At 45.9% G+C, this 17666-nt stretch overlaps 1 protein-coding gene across 1 annotated transcript in view; it reads right to left on the reverse strand.

Moving 5' to 3' along the window:
• The window catches only part of Mlip (muscular LMNA-interacting protein), a 61128-nt gene that overhangs the window by 31606 nt on the left and 11856 nt on the right, over positions 1-17666 (reverse strand). Inside the window, exons 3-6 of the mRNA XM_013019062.1 lie at positions 11078-11149; positions 4806-4871; positions 4068-4151; positions 3879-3938 (exon numbers count right to left, since the gene is read on the reverse strand). Coding sequence (XP_012874516.1) covers positions 3879-3938; positions 4068-4151; positions 4806-4871; positions 11078-11149 — 282 coding nt within the window. The remainder of the gene's footprint in view (positions 1-3878; positions 3939-4067; positions 4152-4805; positions 4872-11077; positions 11150-17666) is intronic.

Below are 17666 nucleotides of genomic sequence, written 5' to 3' on the forward strand. Positions count from 1 at the left end.
TGCACACGTTGGTGCGCGCCCCCTCTGGAGAAGCTCTCCACTGCACACGTTGGTGCGCGCCCCCTCTGGAGAAGCTCTCCACTGCACACGTTGGTTCGTTTTAACCCTGGTGGTGCTCAGCTTTGAGCATTCAACGGTGCCGGTTACACTTCCCAGGTAAACCCACTTTTCTGAGATGGCACGGCTATTTGTTTCATTCAGACATTCAACAAACATTCAGTGTGACAGACCCCACGTCCACCCTGAGGTGAGCCGGTAAACACAGAAGCAAAGCCATCCTGCACTCAGGGAGCTTATAGTCTAAAACACACTAAAATAGTCAGCATATTATCTAGGGCATAAGTGCAATGCTCAACAGTAGACAACAGAGTCTTCCAGTGTCTTTTTCCTCTGCTCATCAACAATATCGTGCACTATGCAAGCACTGAGAGGCTGCCGAGTCCGGGAGAGCTCAGGGATTGTGTTTCAAACGTGAAGGTCCACGTAGTAAAGGAGATTTTTGAGCACAGATTTACACAGCTGAGGAAGGCCTGCTTCCCTCCCCGCTCCAGGGCTGTTTCAACAAAACACCATACCCAGGGCGGCTTAGTAGCAATAGAAATGTTTCTCCCAGCCCCGGAGACAGAGATTCAAGGCCCTGGCAGGTTCGGTGTGCGATGTGGCCATTTTCCGGCTCACAGGGGGCACCTCGTGCTACTTCTTGACACGGGTGCAGGGGTGGTCTCGTCCTTTATGTCTATAACAACTTCATCCTCACACTTTGTCACTGTGAACAGCGCCATCTCAGTGGCCATCCAACTTCTAAATTGAGTCCTGATGGCAAAGTTTGCCTATGAAGATGTGACTCGGAGACGTCCTGGAGTCCTAGTCTACAGGACTTCTCTCAGCATCTCCCATTCCTCTGCACCACCCGTACCTCCCGCCAGGGCAGCAACCTGACCTCGCCATTAGCAGCTTCAAGAGAGGAAAACACAGACTGCTTCCTGGATCCTACATGCACCTCCATTTCACTCTCTGCTTCTCAAGTCAACACTGGCCAGCAGTGCTTCCTGACTTTGTTCTCTGGGTTTCAACTGCTTTCTTCTACATACCCTTCTACTGTCCTTCTTCTACATATCATCTGCCTTCTCAGAACACTTGGCAGGATTAGAGAAGAGGAGGAAAAGGAAGGAGGCAGAGGGTCAAAGCAGAAACTGCCAAGATAAAAGAAGGAAAAAACAAAGAAATCCTCACGGATCCTGTCCCCAAGCCCTTTGGTTTGAGGAGGGGAAGACCGTGGACTGGACTGCATGGCTTGCTACGGACTCTGCCACTGAGTGTCAGCAGCGAGAGCCGATCCGCAGCTGACAGACAGGGCGCAGAAGCGAAGGGAGGCGGAGGCGGCCAGGGCCAGCCCCGGTGGGCAGCGAGCCGCGGGGCCCCGGGTTGGTCCTGGGAAGCATCTTCCCTTAAGAAGTACGGGAACCACACCAGAATTGTCCAAGCCTTGAGCCAAGGCCGCATGGCCAGCCACTCCATGCACGGCACCTAAGAGCAGGAAGCTAGACGATATGCCTTAGAAATGCTCGAGCTTCCACGAGAAAATAGTGGAAAACAGGCAAACAGAATCAAAGGACACACCCTTGCCATTCTGTCCTTCAAGAAAAATGGAATCAGATATCCACACTAGGGCTTGTGTAAAAATAGCCTTAACATCCACCCTGGCAGCAGACCTAAGCGAGAGGCCACCTGCCCAAATGCGAGGTAAGGGGTAGGTGCATGTGCGATGGTTCGAGCACAGGGATACTGTCACAGTCAGGACTGTCACGTCCACACAGCACAGGCCTCCGGGACTCTCTACTACATGACCTGCGCCTACAACATTCAGCTGTCACTCTCGTTCGAGACAGGGTCTCCCTGGGGAGCTCAACCTGGCTTGCAACTCGTAAGTCTAACGGCTCAACACCCAGACTGCTGGGATTGTAGGTGTGTGAGACCACGCTTGGCTATTTATGTTATTCTTGAAAAGGGAGGGGGAAAAAAAACACAGAAAAGAAAAAAGGTCAACGGCTTCTCAGTGCTGGGAGAGGCAGGGGACCAGTCACCACCGGGCCCCGGGACCTATCCATGGGAGGAGACACTTGGCATCTTGCATGTGCTATGTGTTTTTGTCAAATTTTACAGGGCTGAAAAAGGAAAAAGAGGGTAACTTCTATAGTGGTTATATTATACCTCAGCCAACTGGAGCTTAAAATCAAAACCAAATAAGCTATGAGAATTATTATACAGGGTTGAAAACAGAAGAGTCATAGGACAAATTCCTACACTAAAATTTCAGATCACATAATCATCTCGAAGTGATAAAGTAAAAGTACAAAGAATAAGAGACATGGAATACAGAATCAAAATGGACAAAGCTAGTTCTGTAAACGTCTCAGAGGGAAATGATTGAAACATTTTCAGGAAAAGATGAAAAGGGACAGCTAGACACCATACAGAATACATCGGCAATGCCACTCATGGAGCTGAAACTGTAGGAACTTGCAAATCCACTATGGAAATGACCATTCCAGCAGAAGAACAAATACATGTTCAGAAAATGCTGCATAGGTATCTTGCTCAAGAAAGAGATCCTAGGAAAATATGGACAAGAGAAGCTCTACCATTTACATTCAGAATTAACTTTCAATGACACGACAAAACTAAAATACTCTCATAAACATGGATCACAAAATCTCCACAAATAGGTGCCTCTGATCCTAACTCTTCAGGAGTCTGAGATCTGAAGATTGCAGTTATATCCAAACCAGCCTAGACAGGAAAGTGTATGAGACTCTTACCCCAAGTAACCACACAAAAAAAGCCAGGAGTGCAGCTGTGGCTCAAGTGGTAGAACCCTAGTCTTGGGGGTGGGGAGGAATGTAAGCAACAATGCCCAGGGCCTGAGTTTAAGCCCCAGTACACACACACACACACACACACACACAAAGACTCCCCACTTGTGGTAGAAAAAATAATAAAGTACTGAGCTTCCTCAAAAAACTAAAACTAGAACTGCAGCATGATCCAGTACCCCTTTGTTGTTTATCTACTCAACGAATGTTGAAAATATCCTGGGTCTCTGTTACTACTGCATTATTTGGAGTGCTAGCATATGGAACCAACCTAAACATCCTTTAACAAATGGACTGACAGAGAAAATGTAGTAAACATACACAACAGAATGCTATCCAGTCATGAAATCAAATTGTAACAACTTGGATGGACCAATAGCGTATTAGATGAGAGAGGTCAAATGTGAAATAAGTCACTGCATGTAAGAAAGAATGGACAAACACAGTGTAGAGTTCAGTAATACTCCAACAATCCAACCCATCCAGGGTCTCTCTCTAAGCCAAAGTAGGATAAAACAAATCCAGCCAGTAAAACAAAGAAGTAGCGCAGATGTAACACCTATATTAAAGCTATCAGGGGCTATGTTAGTGTAGTTCGTTTTCTACCTTTGTAATTCTAAGAAGCCATAATTACATTCATTGCAAAGCTATGGTTTGAGATCAGTATCAGTCACAAGTGCCAAATGAAAAGCCATGAAGCAGCAACATCCAGCATGAAGTCTAGTGTGCTGGCACAGTCTAACCTTTCCCAAGCTGCCCTCCAGTTTTCACATCCCAAAGAGCTTGAACTTGACCTACAGAAAAAGATCTCACTGTTTCTGCATGTGGATACTCATTCCTCTTATATGCTTACATGTAAGCACACTAAAACCGAAGTTTCAACTAACACACTGCTGTTTACTGATTACTAACTAGTTAATTCATTCCCCAATCTATTATATAGCACCTCAATTCACCATCAACTAAATCTTATGGTTCAATAAATTGTATTAAATATATACATACTTTGATTGTTTCAGAACCCAACATTATCTTTAGGGACTTTGAAGGAGAATCAGGAGAATGCTGGAAAACAAAGGAGGGAAGGCGGGAAGGAGAGAAAAGGACAGGCCTGTGAGGAATTGTGCAACACAGAGGGAAACGAAGAGAAGCGAAGCAAATGTTGAGGCGGCCCATTCTAGACTACGGCATTACCATAGACAAGGAATCCTGTAAGACCTTATCGATGGCAGCACAGACTGCTTCCGTTTGCTGCCTCAGCTGTGCGGGAGAACACAACTGGAAGAGGGGAGACCAGGTGCGGGTTAGCAAGGAGTTTCCCGCCTGCAGGCCCGACGCAGAGCCATCTACAGTCATCCCTCCGCAGGAAGTCATCCCTCCACAGAAAGCTGGCCTAAGGTGCAGTCACCCCTCCACAGGAAGTGAAGTCACCCCTCCACAGGAAGTGAAGTCAGCCCTCCACAGGAAGTGAAGTCACCCCTCCACAGGAAGTGAAGTCACCCCTCCACAGGAAGTGAAGTCACCCCTCCACAGGAAGTCATCCCTCCGCAGGAAGTCATCCCTCCACAGAAAGCTGGCCTAATGTGCAGTTACCCCTCCACAGGAAGTGAAGTCACCCCTCCACAGGAAGTGAAGTCATCCCTCCACAGGAAGTCATCCCTCCACAGGAAGTCATCCCTCCACAGGCAGGAAGGCCTAAAGTGCGGTCATCCCTCCACAGGAAGTGAAGTCACCCCTCCACAGGAAGTGAAGTCATCCCTCCACAGGAAGTCATCCCTCCACAGGCACCTGGCCTAAGCTACAGTCATCCCTCCACAGGAAGTCATCCCTCCACAGGCAGGAAGGCCTAAAGTGCAGTCATCCCTCCACAGGAAGTGAAGTCATCCCTCCACAGGAAGTGAAGTCATCCCTCCACAAGAAGTGACATCATACCTCCACAGGAAGGCCTAACACGCTGTCCTTGGAGACATTCTCGGTCCTGATTGGTTCATCCAGCGCCTGGTGATAAATGAAATAGTTCTCATATGAGGCTTCCACTCAAACACCAGGGTAGGAGAAAAGTATTTTAAAGAAAGTCCCATATATCTTGATATTAAAAAGTCCTGTATATCTCAAGGGAAACAAGTTTCTTGAATCGTTTGGTGAGTGATCTCTGCCTTGAGGCATTTCCCACACTTGTCAGATCATTTGCCTGAAGGCATTTCCCACACTGGTCCAGTTTCCCTGTGAACCATCTCTAATATAAACTGATGCAATGATATAAATTGATGTCAACTGATACCACGAAGGAGATTCTATTTTGGTTTACTTTTGTCCAACATTTTCTATGTCACTTTATTCCACTGTGATTTAATCAAATTTGGAGCTTTCTTTTGCAATTAAATTACATTTTAATCTGTCTGCTGTGACTACAGTAATGTTTAAAGGTTCACCAGATTCCTCATTGTCTTAGGCACCATTACTCAATATTTACTTGGCCTCAATAATTCAGATGTGAGTTTGTGACTAATTCTTAATGTGTGCCATCAAAAGTGATGTAAAGCTTCTGGTGCAAGTTAGTCAAGAATGGGCACAGTACCAACATAGCAACCCCCCTGTGCAATTACCACATTCATACATGAAATAATGACAGGAAAGCAGACGTGATTCTGGTGCAGGTGAGAACCAGCGGGTAGTGCTGAAGGGAGAGGGTGAATGAGAGTGGACATATGCCAAGTGCTTAGCACGCGTATGAAATGGGGCACTGAGGCTTGTGGAAATGCTTGCAGGCATCTGGGAGGGAGGATGAGAGGAGGTGAGTCTGATCAGGAGGCATGCGTGCATGGCCCAATGCAACTCCCTTGCACAGCTAATATATACTCTCATGAAAAAATGCAACAGCAGAATGGATATGATTGCATTGTTCGCTCTACTTGCCTCTCCCCTTCTTCCTCTCCCCATCCCACACACACACAGCATCCGTTTCCTGTCTTTGGGCCTCAGTGACTCCTGATAAATTATTAGCTGTCTGTGGACGCTGCCGCTCTCCACGCAGCTGTGGCTGCCTGCTGCCGTTTCCAAACTCTTCTCTCCCCACTCAGGTTTTGGGCAGCTGGTTTTGTCCCCAGGCATGGATACCTTTGTATCCGGCTCCCTGGGATGAGCTGAGCTTTCGGAAACCACATACATTTATATCTTTCACCAACTCTGGATAAACCTCAACCCTTTGCTCCTGGAGTAATCTGTCATTCTGTTTGCTCTCTCCTGTCTTCCCCAGACTATTTTGTCTCTCTGCTCTTCCCAAAACTCCAGGTACATTGTTACATGTTCCCATGAGACTCTGAAGCTCCAGCCAACTATCTGAAGCTTTCCCTCCTAGTTTTTAAATCAGATGATTTCCATTCATCTATCATTAATGTCTCTGACTCATTTGTATCTAAACTCTTCTCTAAAATAGACCCAGTGGGTTTTCTTAGTTTCAACATTTGTTTCTCTCAATAAGGATCACATATAATGACCACATAGTTTTCAGTCCTAGTGTACAGTCTCAATTTTTCTGCTGCCAACCCCTACGTGTTACTACACTGCAAACCATGCTTCTGTTTGTGTTCTCGGGCTGTTCAAGGCAGTTCAAAATTCCCAGACAGCTAATGGCAACATCTGTGGCACCTTAGAGTGGATCTGAGACCCCTTGGGATGCCTATAAATTTTTATTAATTAAAAGCAATGATCTATCATAAAGACTCCAGATTGTGTTATGATCCCAAGAAGAATTTATATATACATACATACATATATATATATATATATATATATATGCATTTAATTTAGCCCCAACTCTGTTTCCCTAAAGGTAGGCAGAAGCTGAAATCTCTGTCCAGCTTCTTCATGTTGTGCTGCGTTCATGGACACAGGTAATATTCAGTACTCATCGGGAGACTTGCACGGAGTTTATGAGCAACATTACTTGCGTTTCTTCTGTCCCTTGTCCTGGCTGTCCCCGTCAGGTCACAGTTTTGTGTGATCTGACAGGCTTTGCTGATGCCTCCTCAGTACGTTAGTAGGAGTCCTGCCAAGCTGAGCTTCCTCGGAGTGAGTAAACAAGGGTCTGTTCTGAAGGTAAAAGCCATAAAATCCAGAAGCCAGCACCATGACACGCCTGTCCTCTAGCCATTGGCTCTGCTGCCACCACTACCCCCTTCCCCCTCGCCCCCCCCCCCCGGCCAAGGATAACCAGTTATCAGACTGGAACCCTCCATAACCACTTGTTGCCTCTTGTGGTCATTTAAACTAAGTGATATCTATCATTCTAGTACAGAGTATGCCCTAAATTAGCAACCAGGCTTTGTTAAATTTCTGAGACACATGGAGTTCTTAAAATACTTCCACTCCAGGGCATGTTTAATCCGAGTATAGCTTAGCAGCTCTTGCTTTAAAAAATTAAACAAATGGTTTAGAATAGATTGACTTGAAAACAGACAAACTAGAGCTAATCGCTGCTGTTCTACTTTTCTACCATAGTTCTTACCATGGTCAATGAAACAGCTATCCTCTACTTTCTGCACTGAAGTAAAAGAAGTAACTCTTCCCACTTTCCATTTAATGGTTAATTGAATCATTAAGCTATTTTAGAATTTTGTCAGACACATATGCTTATAAATTAAATATTGCTTGAAAACAGCAACTAGAAATAAGCAGTCATTGACAAGGTTTTATTTAACCCTAGGCCTGATCTTATTCTTATAAGTACTTCTAAGGAAGTGAATAAAAATCTCAATTATCTTCAAGGAAAAAAATATTTTTTTCATGAAATAATATTAATCAGTTGTGGGATAATAAAATGCATATAATGTCATGTATATATTCCTTCCTTCAATTTTCCTTTCCTTCAGTTATACATGAAGAAAAAACAATTCATTTAACTATTTTTCTATTACTGGGGGGGCAGGGAGGGGAGAGAGGAAGGGAGGGGAGAGGGAGGGCTTTGACCTTCTGGGACAGAGGTAACAATCACACAGTGATTGTTGACACTGACGTCTGTACCAGGGCCATTCATCTCCAGGCCCCAGTACGCTGTTGAAGGCACTGTAGCAGTCCATGGAGAATTGCAAGCAGGACTACATCTGATTGGTTTATAATCACTTGTATTTCCTCCTCCTGTCAGTCTGGGAAGAGATCGTCATTGGCAGGAGCTTAATCTGAAGACCCTGCAGCTACCACATTAAAATATGATAGTGTCCATTTATCTCTCCCTAGAAAGCCTTAGCTAAGACCTAAGCGTAAAATGCTTCCCTCATAAATGTTCATGGGGTGGGGTGGGGAAGGATAAAGCTGTGGAATGGTCTAGAAACTTAAGTTCTGATGTCGACCATAAATTACACAACCAGAGAATCCGAAACCGTATGTCCCCGCCAACAAAATGTATGCTTTGGAAAATGATGGGTTTCATCCAGGGGTGGCTAGGGCTGCTACCGAGACAATAATGTTACCGCAGCTTAACCTCTCACTGCAAGAGATGCCTGCATTTCCACTTAAACATAGCTATATAGCCAGATACCGGTGGCTCACATCTGTGATACTAGCAACTCAGGAGGCTGAGATCTGAGGATCACAGGTCAAAGCCAGGCCAAGCAGGCAAAGTCCATGAGACTCTTACCTCCAATAAACTACCAAAAAAAGCTGGAAGTGGAACTGTGGCTCAAATGGTAGGGCACTAACTAGCCTTGAGAACAAAAGCTCAGGGACAGCACTCAACCCGAGTTCAATCAAGCTCCAGGACTGGCACACACACGCACGCACGGATACACACATGTACATGCACATGCATGTGTTCACAGAGTTAAATGTTCAAAAAGTAATTCCAACTTCATGTTAGTCATACAATATACTCTAGAAGAAAATTTGCCATCAGCGATCCACAATCTATCTGGAAAGAGCCGGGACTTGAATTACTTATGAGAATTCAATATCCAAGGCATTCTGTGGTATGAATGGTACCCATAGCTGACAGCAAGACTGCAGGATGAACCTGCCTGCACTCTGTGCAATGTCAGATGGGCCTCAGTAAAGCCCTGTGACAATGTTGCTTTATCCCCCAAATAGATGAGCTTCTGAGGACTAGAGTCCCAAGTTCCCCACCCAGAAATAAACCCCTTGATTTCAATGGCATGGGATAGGTTCTACCACAGAAATAGATGGACAAAAAGGGCTAAATTGATAGGATTATTTTTAGAAATCTGCAACACAACATCAATGAAGAAATGTGGCTAAAGCTGAACTCAGAAAACCTTTAGATGAGGTTTTATGCTCATCTAAAATGTTTACAAAGTTTCCGTTGAAGAAATTGAAAAAAAGAAAGTCAGAGGAAATTACATAGAATTACACAAAGGATCTGAAGAAGAAAACCTTTATATTATATTTTGTGGCTTTTAGTAATCAAGTATTTATGGTCCTGAGACAATTATCTGTGCCAAAACACTCTCACCTATACTATTGCTCATATATAATCCATTTCTATACTGCTGATTATATGTAATCCTGCTTAAAATAACATTATTTTAACTTAGCTAGAATGATATTTACCTTTAGTTGTATCAAAATGAATGTAGTAATTTTCCTATTTAAAATCGGAAGCACAAGCCTATGCTATTTAAACCTGTCAAGATTGACTAGCTATTCCAGCACACACCCTTAGGAAGTGGGATTACTAAGTTGGAAATTAAACTAATGAATTTTCATCTGTAAGAGCTAATAGATTATAATCTTTTTATACCAGAGGAGGAGGAGGAGGAGAAGGAGGAGGAGGGGGGGGAGGAATAAAAAAGCTGGTAGACAGATTCTGAAACAAATGCTAATGTCCAGTCTTCTCACACAGAGAAGACTTTCAGGAAGCACTAAGCATTGCTTTTGTAGCTGCAGCGTTAACAGTGGGGCATCAGTGGGGTAGACGGCAGGATGCCAGAGCATGCTGAATCTCCTCGCTGTCTGGTGGCTGAGGGCTCTCCTGGAGCTGTGACGGGACTCGTGTGGCTGAGATATCCCAGAGCTGGTCACCGGATGTCACCAGAGCGTCTGGGCCATGGTGGCTCACTCGGATGGCTCAGGACAGGAGACCGGAGGCAGTGGAAGACGTGATGCTACCGCACCTCCTGACATGGCGCAGCCTTTAGCAAGTGATAAAAGGTGGAGGAAGGAAGCTGGACCCTCCTACAGGGACCTCAGGGAGAGAGGGCCGCCCCTCGCACACTTCAACAAGCACAGCGTGGATTCCAGATCACGTGCGGGTCACGGGGAATCATTGCCAGGAACACGCATTAAAGAAACGGGGTCCACATAATGCTCACCTACACCAGCCAGCACTTCCCGCTAACCGTCACTGCGCTCTGTTTCCCAGATCACAATGAAAGAACGGGAAGGGAGCTTCACCCCTCGGCTAAGAGCATTGCATTCTGATAAATGACCACAACAGCCTTGGAGGTGCTAAAACCACCCAGGGGAAAATGCACTAGGGATAAATAGTCTAAATAAATCACCATAGAAAGAGCACGGATAATTTTACAGCCTGAGTGACTGATTTCACTTTGACTCGACAGGAACCCTGCATTTGGGTTTCACTTGAGCCTACGTAAGGGGCTTACTGAGCTAGAAACGATCATTTATTTACCGAGTGAAGTAACATCCTGCGATTTTATAATTAACGGTGCATTTTAGTAGCAAAATAAAATTGCTAGAGCTGTGTAAGGCTCGGTGTGCAGGCGTGAGCCCGGCCTTCTTTCCTGTCCTCACAGGTGGGGTCCGTGGCTGGCGGGAATGGACCCTCAGCTGGGGGGGCTGAGGGCTGCTCCACCCGTCAGGGCCAGCCAGTCAATGGCCCCCGCGGTGGAGCTGCTACGGCACCCTGTTTCACCACGACTCTGGACGCACACGGACAGAGGTGGAAGCTCTTGAGTAGCGCCTCTGTCTAAAATTCCTCCGTAGAGGATCTGTCCTTGCCCGAGGCTAGCTCTCCACACTGCCTTCACTGGAGGCTAACCAGCACCTAGTTCATATCCAGCCTCCAAGAACAACTTTGGAGACTTCTACCAAGACTCTCTCACCTCACCAGCCTAAACTACCAACAGCGTGGAAATGTTAGAACACAGATCCTCCCAACCGAAGTCTGAGAACACATGACAAAGTGGACCTCAGCACCACTCCAAGCACTCGGTGCGGCAGCCCGTACTGACCTTCTGTTCCAGGAGCAGGGTGTTTGTAGGGATGGCTGCAAAGGCCTTGTAGCTCGACGTGGTCTTGTATGGCTAGAACGGACAACCAGCAAGAGTGAAGGTGAAATGGGGGAAGAGGAGGACACAGCTTCAGACAGTTCTGCTCAGCTCAGCAATGCATCATCTCACTGAAGAAAGAATGACTGCCTTTGAACAACTTGTTTCTGGGAAATCGTTAGTTCGCCATGTTAACATTTCATTAGAATGAGATGCAGGAGCATGTCACAGCAAAAGATCAGCCTAGAAATGACAGGCAATCACATGCTACCCCGCCCCGCGCTTAAAAACATCCCTGTCCACCTAGTTATGTGGAAATTTCTCATGAGCCCCATTCTCTATCAAGAGCACTAGTCTGGCTCTGCAGCTCAAGGCTTGTGCTCTACCATTTGAGCCACAGCGCCACTTCCAGCTTTTTCTGCTTGTGTGGTGCTGAGGAATTGAACCCAGGGCCTCATGCATGCGAGGCAAGCGCTCCAGCACTGAGCCACCTTCCCAGCCCCTGAGTGAAAGGTTTTGCTGCTTGATTCTCAAAGGAATATCAATTACAGTGCCCAAATTAAAAACAGGTTTAACTGAGTTATTTTTTACAGTGTAGACAAATTTAACTGAATTGTTGATAAATTATTGCATCATTCATAAAACCAAAGATTATAAAACATAAAATTTAGCCATTTATTAAGCTTAGTAGGGTTTGGTTTTTTTGAACAAAGACTTTTGAAACAAAGTCTTGCCAGGTTGGCCTTGCATTCATGAACCGCTGTGTTTAGCTAAGCAGAGAGTTTGAACAAGCAGCAATGTAATCGACAATCCTAAGACAAGTAATCCTAGCAGTGTAACTATAATGGAGCAGGAGTCAGGTCCATGCCCTTCCTGCCTGTACCTCATCCTAATCCCCTGCACTTTATGAACATCTCTCTGGTAGTAATAAAGTAAATAAAAAGCACTATCCTGAGTGTTAAGGAGAGCTCAGAATAATCCAGTTTCGTGTCCAAGGGAAAGCAGTGAGCGGGAGGATGCTGCAGAATCAGGATAAATGCAGAATCAAAAGTCTGCAGTGGTGATGGGCAATACTCTGGGTCTCAGGCGGGGCACCTCGGATGGCACCCTGGCTCCGGGCAGCCTCCTCCTGGCTCAGAGCTATGGGGAAATTGGCCCAGAGCTCCAGGCTGTCTCTGCTCCTCGGAAAACAAACCAAGAAGATAGGGTGGTCCAACAAAATCAAACCCTGCAGTTTGTGGATGTCATTAAAGTAACCTTCAATAAAGGCGTGACAAATCTAAGAGGCTTGCCTTTGTTTTCTAGGAAGAAGTTGAAGAAATCTGAGTGTCAGGCCCTAGAAGCTAAACACATCCTGCTTTAGGCTTTTTGCATCTTCTCTCTGCCTACTGTGTTAGATATAGTGAAAAGAAATCAGCAAGCAAGGCCCCAGATGCCAGTTGATCAGACAAAGCTTGATCCTCCATTCCATCAACTCAATACACTCACATTCGAACATGCATACATGTATTTGAGCTCATGATCTTGAACCTGTGGTGGTGGTGGGGGGGGGGAGTTCTTTGAAAAGTCACTTCTTGAAGTGAGGCTGCCTGGCAGCCCTGTGGCAGTGCAAAGACCCCTGCAGGACTCAGAAGCCGATGGCGCCCGGACAGCGGAGTGCAGGGTCCTGAGGCCGGCCCGAGAGCCTCGCTGAGAGAGGACAGAGGACGGCACACTGCCCTGACCAGGACTGGGGCAGAAGTGGCCACAGGGAAAGAACAAGAGCAGTCAGGAGTCCCCAGAGAGACACGAGACCGAATGAAGGGACGAACAAGATACCGAGAAAGGGAAAGAGGGAAAAGAAGCGAGAGGCGTGCAGGACCAGAAACGGCAGTTGATCCTTCCATTCACCGAACGACTGAGGACTGGGAAATTTTGTTACATGGCCTGTGACAAACACAAAGAAAGTCACTGTCCCTGCCTGCACTGACGGGCCCTGGCCAGGGCCGCTGTCACCACTGTCCAGTCGTCCCTGGCAGATGACTGCGAGCACCCATGGCATCTGTGTGACCCTCTCTACACCCGCACCCTTGCTGGGCTCCAGCTCGGACGTGGAATCCAGTCGTGGATCCACTCAACTCCCTCAAGGGCGTCCACCCTTCCTCAGCGTCAGACTCAGCCCCCAGAGTGGCCTGCAGAGACCTCGGGGTCCCCGGGGACGGCCACAGCCTCCGTGCCCACCCGCTGCCCGTGCCAGCCCGAGTCTGTTCGCTGTGCTCAGATCAAGCACTGCGCTTCAGGGCTGGTCCCATTGCTAGAGGCACTTTGCCTTCCCAAAGGCATAAATCCTAGCTAGCTACCGACACCAGGGGGCAGCACCCTCCCCCTGTCCCCAACCCAGCCACCCGCGCCCGTAAGGCAACGAGAACGGAGTTAGTGTCACTGTTCTACACAGGCCCCGGCTCTGTAAACGCACTGTGTAGCCAAGTGGCCCCAGGGCTCGGCAGACCACAGGCCGCTTTCACAGCTGGACCATTTCAGAAAACAGAAGACTGCACGAGAGCTAATGCCCACTGCAGCGTCGACATAAAACAGCAAGCTATCTCTCACTAGAGAAAAAACTATCTTATAAGTGAAGGCACAGTATACCAGGAGCCCAAACACGACCCTCAGGGTAAATGGTGAATTTTACAGTTTTCCGAGGGGGAAGTGAGTGCGTCAGGCAGCACAGACCAGGGTCAGAGAGCAACCCCAGCCTAGAGCCTCGGTCCAGGAGAGGCTCTGCTGAGGTTAGTCAACAAGATCAAATCCCAAAGAGATGTCTGACATTAACATATCAATTATATACTACTAATCAGATTAAGAACGTAACCTTCCACCAGTGAAAGAGATACAGCAAATAGTCCCATGCCTAAGCCTAGCTCAGCACATTCTACTGTTCCATTTTCTTTCAGTATCAAAGGAGAGCAGAGCCCAGACTTGGAGCTGACATCCTTCAAGCTTTTCTGTCTTAACTTAATGACCATCTGTGTTTCAGAATCAGCCAGCGAGTGAGTACAGCAAGTCTACACCTGAAGCTCTTTGACTTCACAAATGCTGTGTTGGTGTTCTTAGATTGGCAAGGCAAGAGACAACTCACAGACATAAATTCTTTGATAGCATGAAGTTTTTGTTCATTTCTTCTTCCCATTCTATAAATTAATCTCACCAATTGAAGTAAAAGAGCCAAACAGCTAAAAGAAAATTGCGATTTCTCTCTCTCAGCATCAATTTTAATGATTTTTATACTCAAGATAGAATCCCTGAGAATAATAGTTTATAATACAAAAAAGCAGGCTGTCTTCCTGATGTTAACTGAGAAAGATAGTATGACAAGAAACAAGGAAATAAGGGTGGGAAAGAACAGAATGTAGCAGGCAGAATTTGATCCACAAGAAGAAACATTTTTCTTGCTCAAAGGAATAGATCACTATTTTTACCAGTAGATGAACAATACTCAAGCTTATTTTAACTAACTCCAGAAATCACTTCTATAAGAATGAATTTTCTTAACTGGAGAATAAAGAAATTAAATGGAAAAAAAGGAGCTAAGCAAGAACAAAAAGCCTTGAGTTCAATGATTCTGGAGTAAAATAATTCTGCATACAAAACTTATAAATAATTTTACCAAGCTTTACAAAAAATGATTATTGGTAAATTCAGTAAGCACAAAGATATTGAAAATTTAATGAGTAGGTCATTTTATCCAAGTAGGCATACTTTTAAACATTATACAAAAAGTTAAACCGTGTCAATATCATCTGACTGGAAAGTTCAACATGCAAGGCTCCTCTCTGAAAATACATTTTAATGACTGCAGTATTATATAAGATTTATTATATTATTATAAGAATCAAAAAGTGGGCTGGGAAGGTGGCTCAGTGGTAGAGTGCTTGCCTTGCATGCATGAGGCCCTGGGTTTGATTCCTCAGCACCACATAAGCAGAAAAAAGCCGGGAGTGGGCTGTGGCTCAAATGGTAGAGCACTAGCCTTGAGCTGAAGAGCTGAGGGACAGCGCCCAGGCCCAGAGTTCAGGCCCTGCGACTGACAAAAAAATTAAAAAATTAGAAAAAGACCAAAGAGTAAGGCTAAGTTGATATTTAACATGAGTCACTTCTTCACTGCTATAAGCTGTATAGAAAAGAACACAGTTTCAAGACTTAGGAGACTTGAATTAATATCAATGCCAGTTTTGCAGTAGACACCTGAGTCACAAGTTATTCACTGTATTTCAGTTTCTTGGTAGACACAAAATGAGTATAACAACACTACAGCTCCCAGATGGCTATAAGAAGCAACTATTATCACTGATTTCAATAACTATTTCCTATAACCATAAGCAGGGCCTGACTCACAGGAGGGGCTTCATATCTATACCGACAATTAACACTGCCGTGACTCATCTCCCAGAAGGCAAATCTCCCACACCTCCAGTGTCTGGGGTCATCTTCTGTATATTTCATCCATTTTTTTCTTTTTTTATTTCTGAAATCCCAACCCCTTTTCTCATCACCAGGCTAAACCCCAAACATCTCTGGCAAACCCGATACTGGTAATAACTTCCCGCACCAGCCACATGCAGAATAACACCCTTGCTGTTCTGAACTCAGTCAGCTGCTGTCTTCTTCGTGACCTTAATCACAAAATCATAATGTTGTCTCCTCATGAGTTCTAGGCTACAGCTAGCCCTCCTTCCATGAGTTCTAGGCTCAGACAGCCATGGATCAAAAACCAGTTGGAAAAAAAAAACTATGACAGTTCTGTGTACAGACATTTTGCTTACCCTTACTTTTTATGGCCTTTGGTTTGATTTGGTTTTTTGCCAGTCCTGGGGCTTGAACTCAGGACCTGGGCACTGTCCCTGAGCTTTCTTTTGCTCAAGGCTAGTATTCTACCACTTGAGCCATATAGTACCACTTCCAGCCTTTACTTTGTATGTGGTACTGAGGAATTGAACCAGGGCTTCATGCATGCTAGGCGAGCACTCTACCACTAGGCCACATTCCTAGCCCTTACCCTTACTGTTTAAACTACACAGAACAACAACGATTACATGTCGTTCACATTTTGGGGGGCATCCTGAGTAAGTTAGACATGGTTTAAAGTACATGGAAGGACTGTGTACGTTGTATATGTACATAATCTTACGTAAGGGAGCTGCAGGTTTTGTTATCGAGATGGCCTTCCATCTATTAACAACCATTTGCTTATCTATGCAGTTGTATTTATTATTCATTTTGTTATTTATTTTTTCGGTTGTACTAGAGTTTGAACCCAGACCCTGTGCTTGCTGAGTTGTTGCTTCTACCATGTGACATTTCTATCCCTGATCTTTCGCTAGTTTATAAGCACCAGTGGCCAGCATCTCTATAGCTTCCCCTTGTGTGTGCGCGCATGCATGTGTACGTGTTTGCATGTGTGCATGTGTGTAATTTTTCTGCTGAATCACCTGTGTTTTTCAAGATATAGAATTAGCTCTAATTTACAGTTTAAAACAATCATATCAACGCCAAGGATAGCTAGTGTAGCATCAGCACACAGTAGGTGTTTAATACACGCGGTGTCGCTTGAATTGCTTCAAGCATCAAGACCACACGTGTCAGTTACTTCTTCAATGACACATTCAACATGTGAAGATGACACAAACATTCTCTTCTCTGGTCCCCAGAGTTCAACAACTGTATCATTCCAACCCAAGGAGCTGCAAATCCCACCTACTTCTAAATCCACACCTTTCTACTCTAGTATATTCACACAATCGACTATCGGGGACTGAGGGTGGAGGTGGCTGGCAGCCCTGGGACCCAGCGGTGGCCACGCTCCCTCCAGTGCTCTCCTCTCACAGGAGCAGAAGCCGTCTGCACATCCGGCTCAAGGGACGGCTTTGCAGCTTGCAAAAGCCAACACCTCTATTCCTCATCTCTATGTCTTTATGCCCGGCCCGTGGCATCTATGTTAAATCAAAGAACGTTCACCTATCAAGGAACTGTCTAGTCTCTTCTGCCCTACATGTACACAGCTCAGTCCGCATCCATCTCGATTTCAGAGTGCAGACTAATAAAGAATTCAACCTGTTGGAAGGAGAGGAGGTAGATCATTATCAATGAATGCGGGCGAGGGAAATGCGAGTTTTTCAAACTGGCCTGGCCGCATCTGGGTCTACATCTGTGCCTGTAGTTCCCTTTCCCCCTCGTCCTATCCACAGTGACGGAGTCCCTGCGGTGAAGAGATCAGAAGCGCACTGTACTTCCGAATCAGCCCTGGGAGCCCTCCATGGAAGGGGGCAGCCTGGGAGGAAGGAGGCCAAGGTTCATGGAAACAAGACTTCTCCGCCTCTCCATGCGCCCCCTTCCCTCCGTCCCCCAGGAGCCGAACTCACTCCCCAGGGCTGATCTCCCCTGGAAAACTGCATTTCCTTCCCAGGCTCGGTGTAAGCATGCAGCATGCGCCATGCAAAACCACGAGCACAGCAGACGCCAGTACCTGAGGTTTCTTATTCTCAGGGCCCGTGGCCGGGGCCGGCGCCGGAGGCAG

The sequence above is a fragment of the Dipodomys ordii genome, unplaced genomic scaffold, assembly GCF_000151885.1.
Source record: "Dipodomys ordii isolate 6190 unplaced genomic scaffold, Dord_2.0 Scaffold44, whole genome shotgun sequence".
Taxonomy (NCBI): Eukaryota; Metazoa; Chordata; class Mammalia; order Rodentia; family Heteromyidae; genus Dipodomys; species Dipodomys ordii.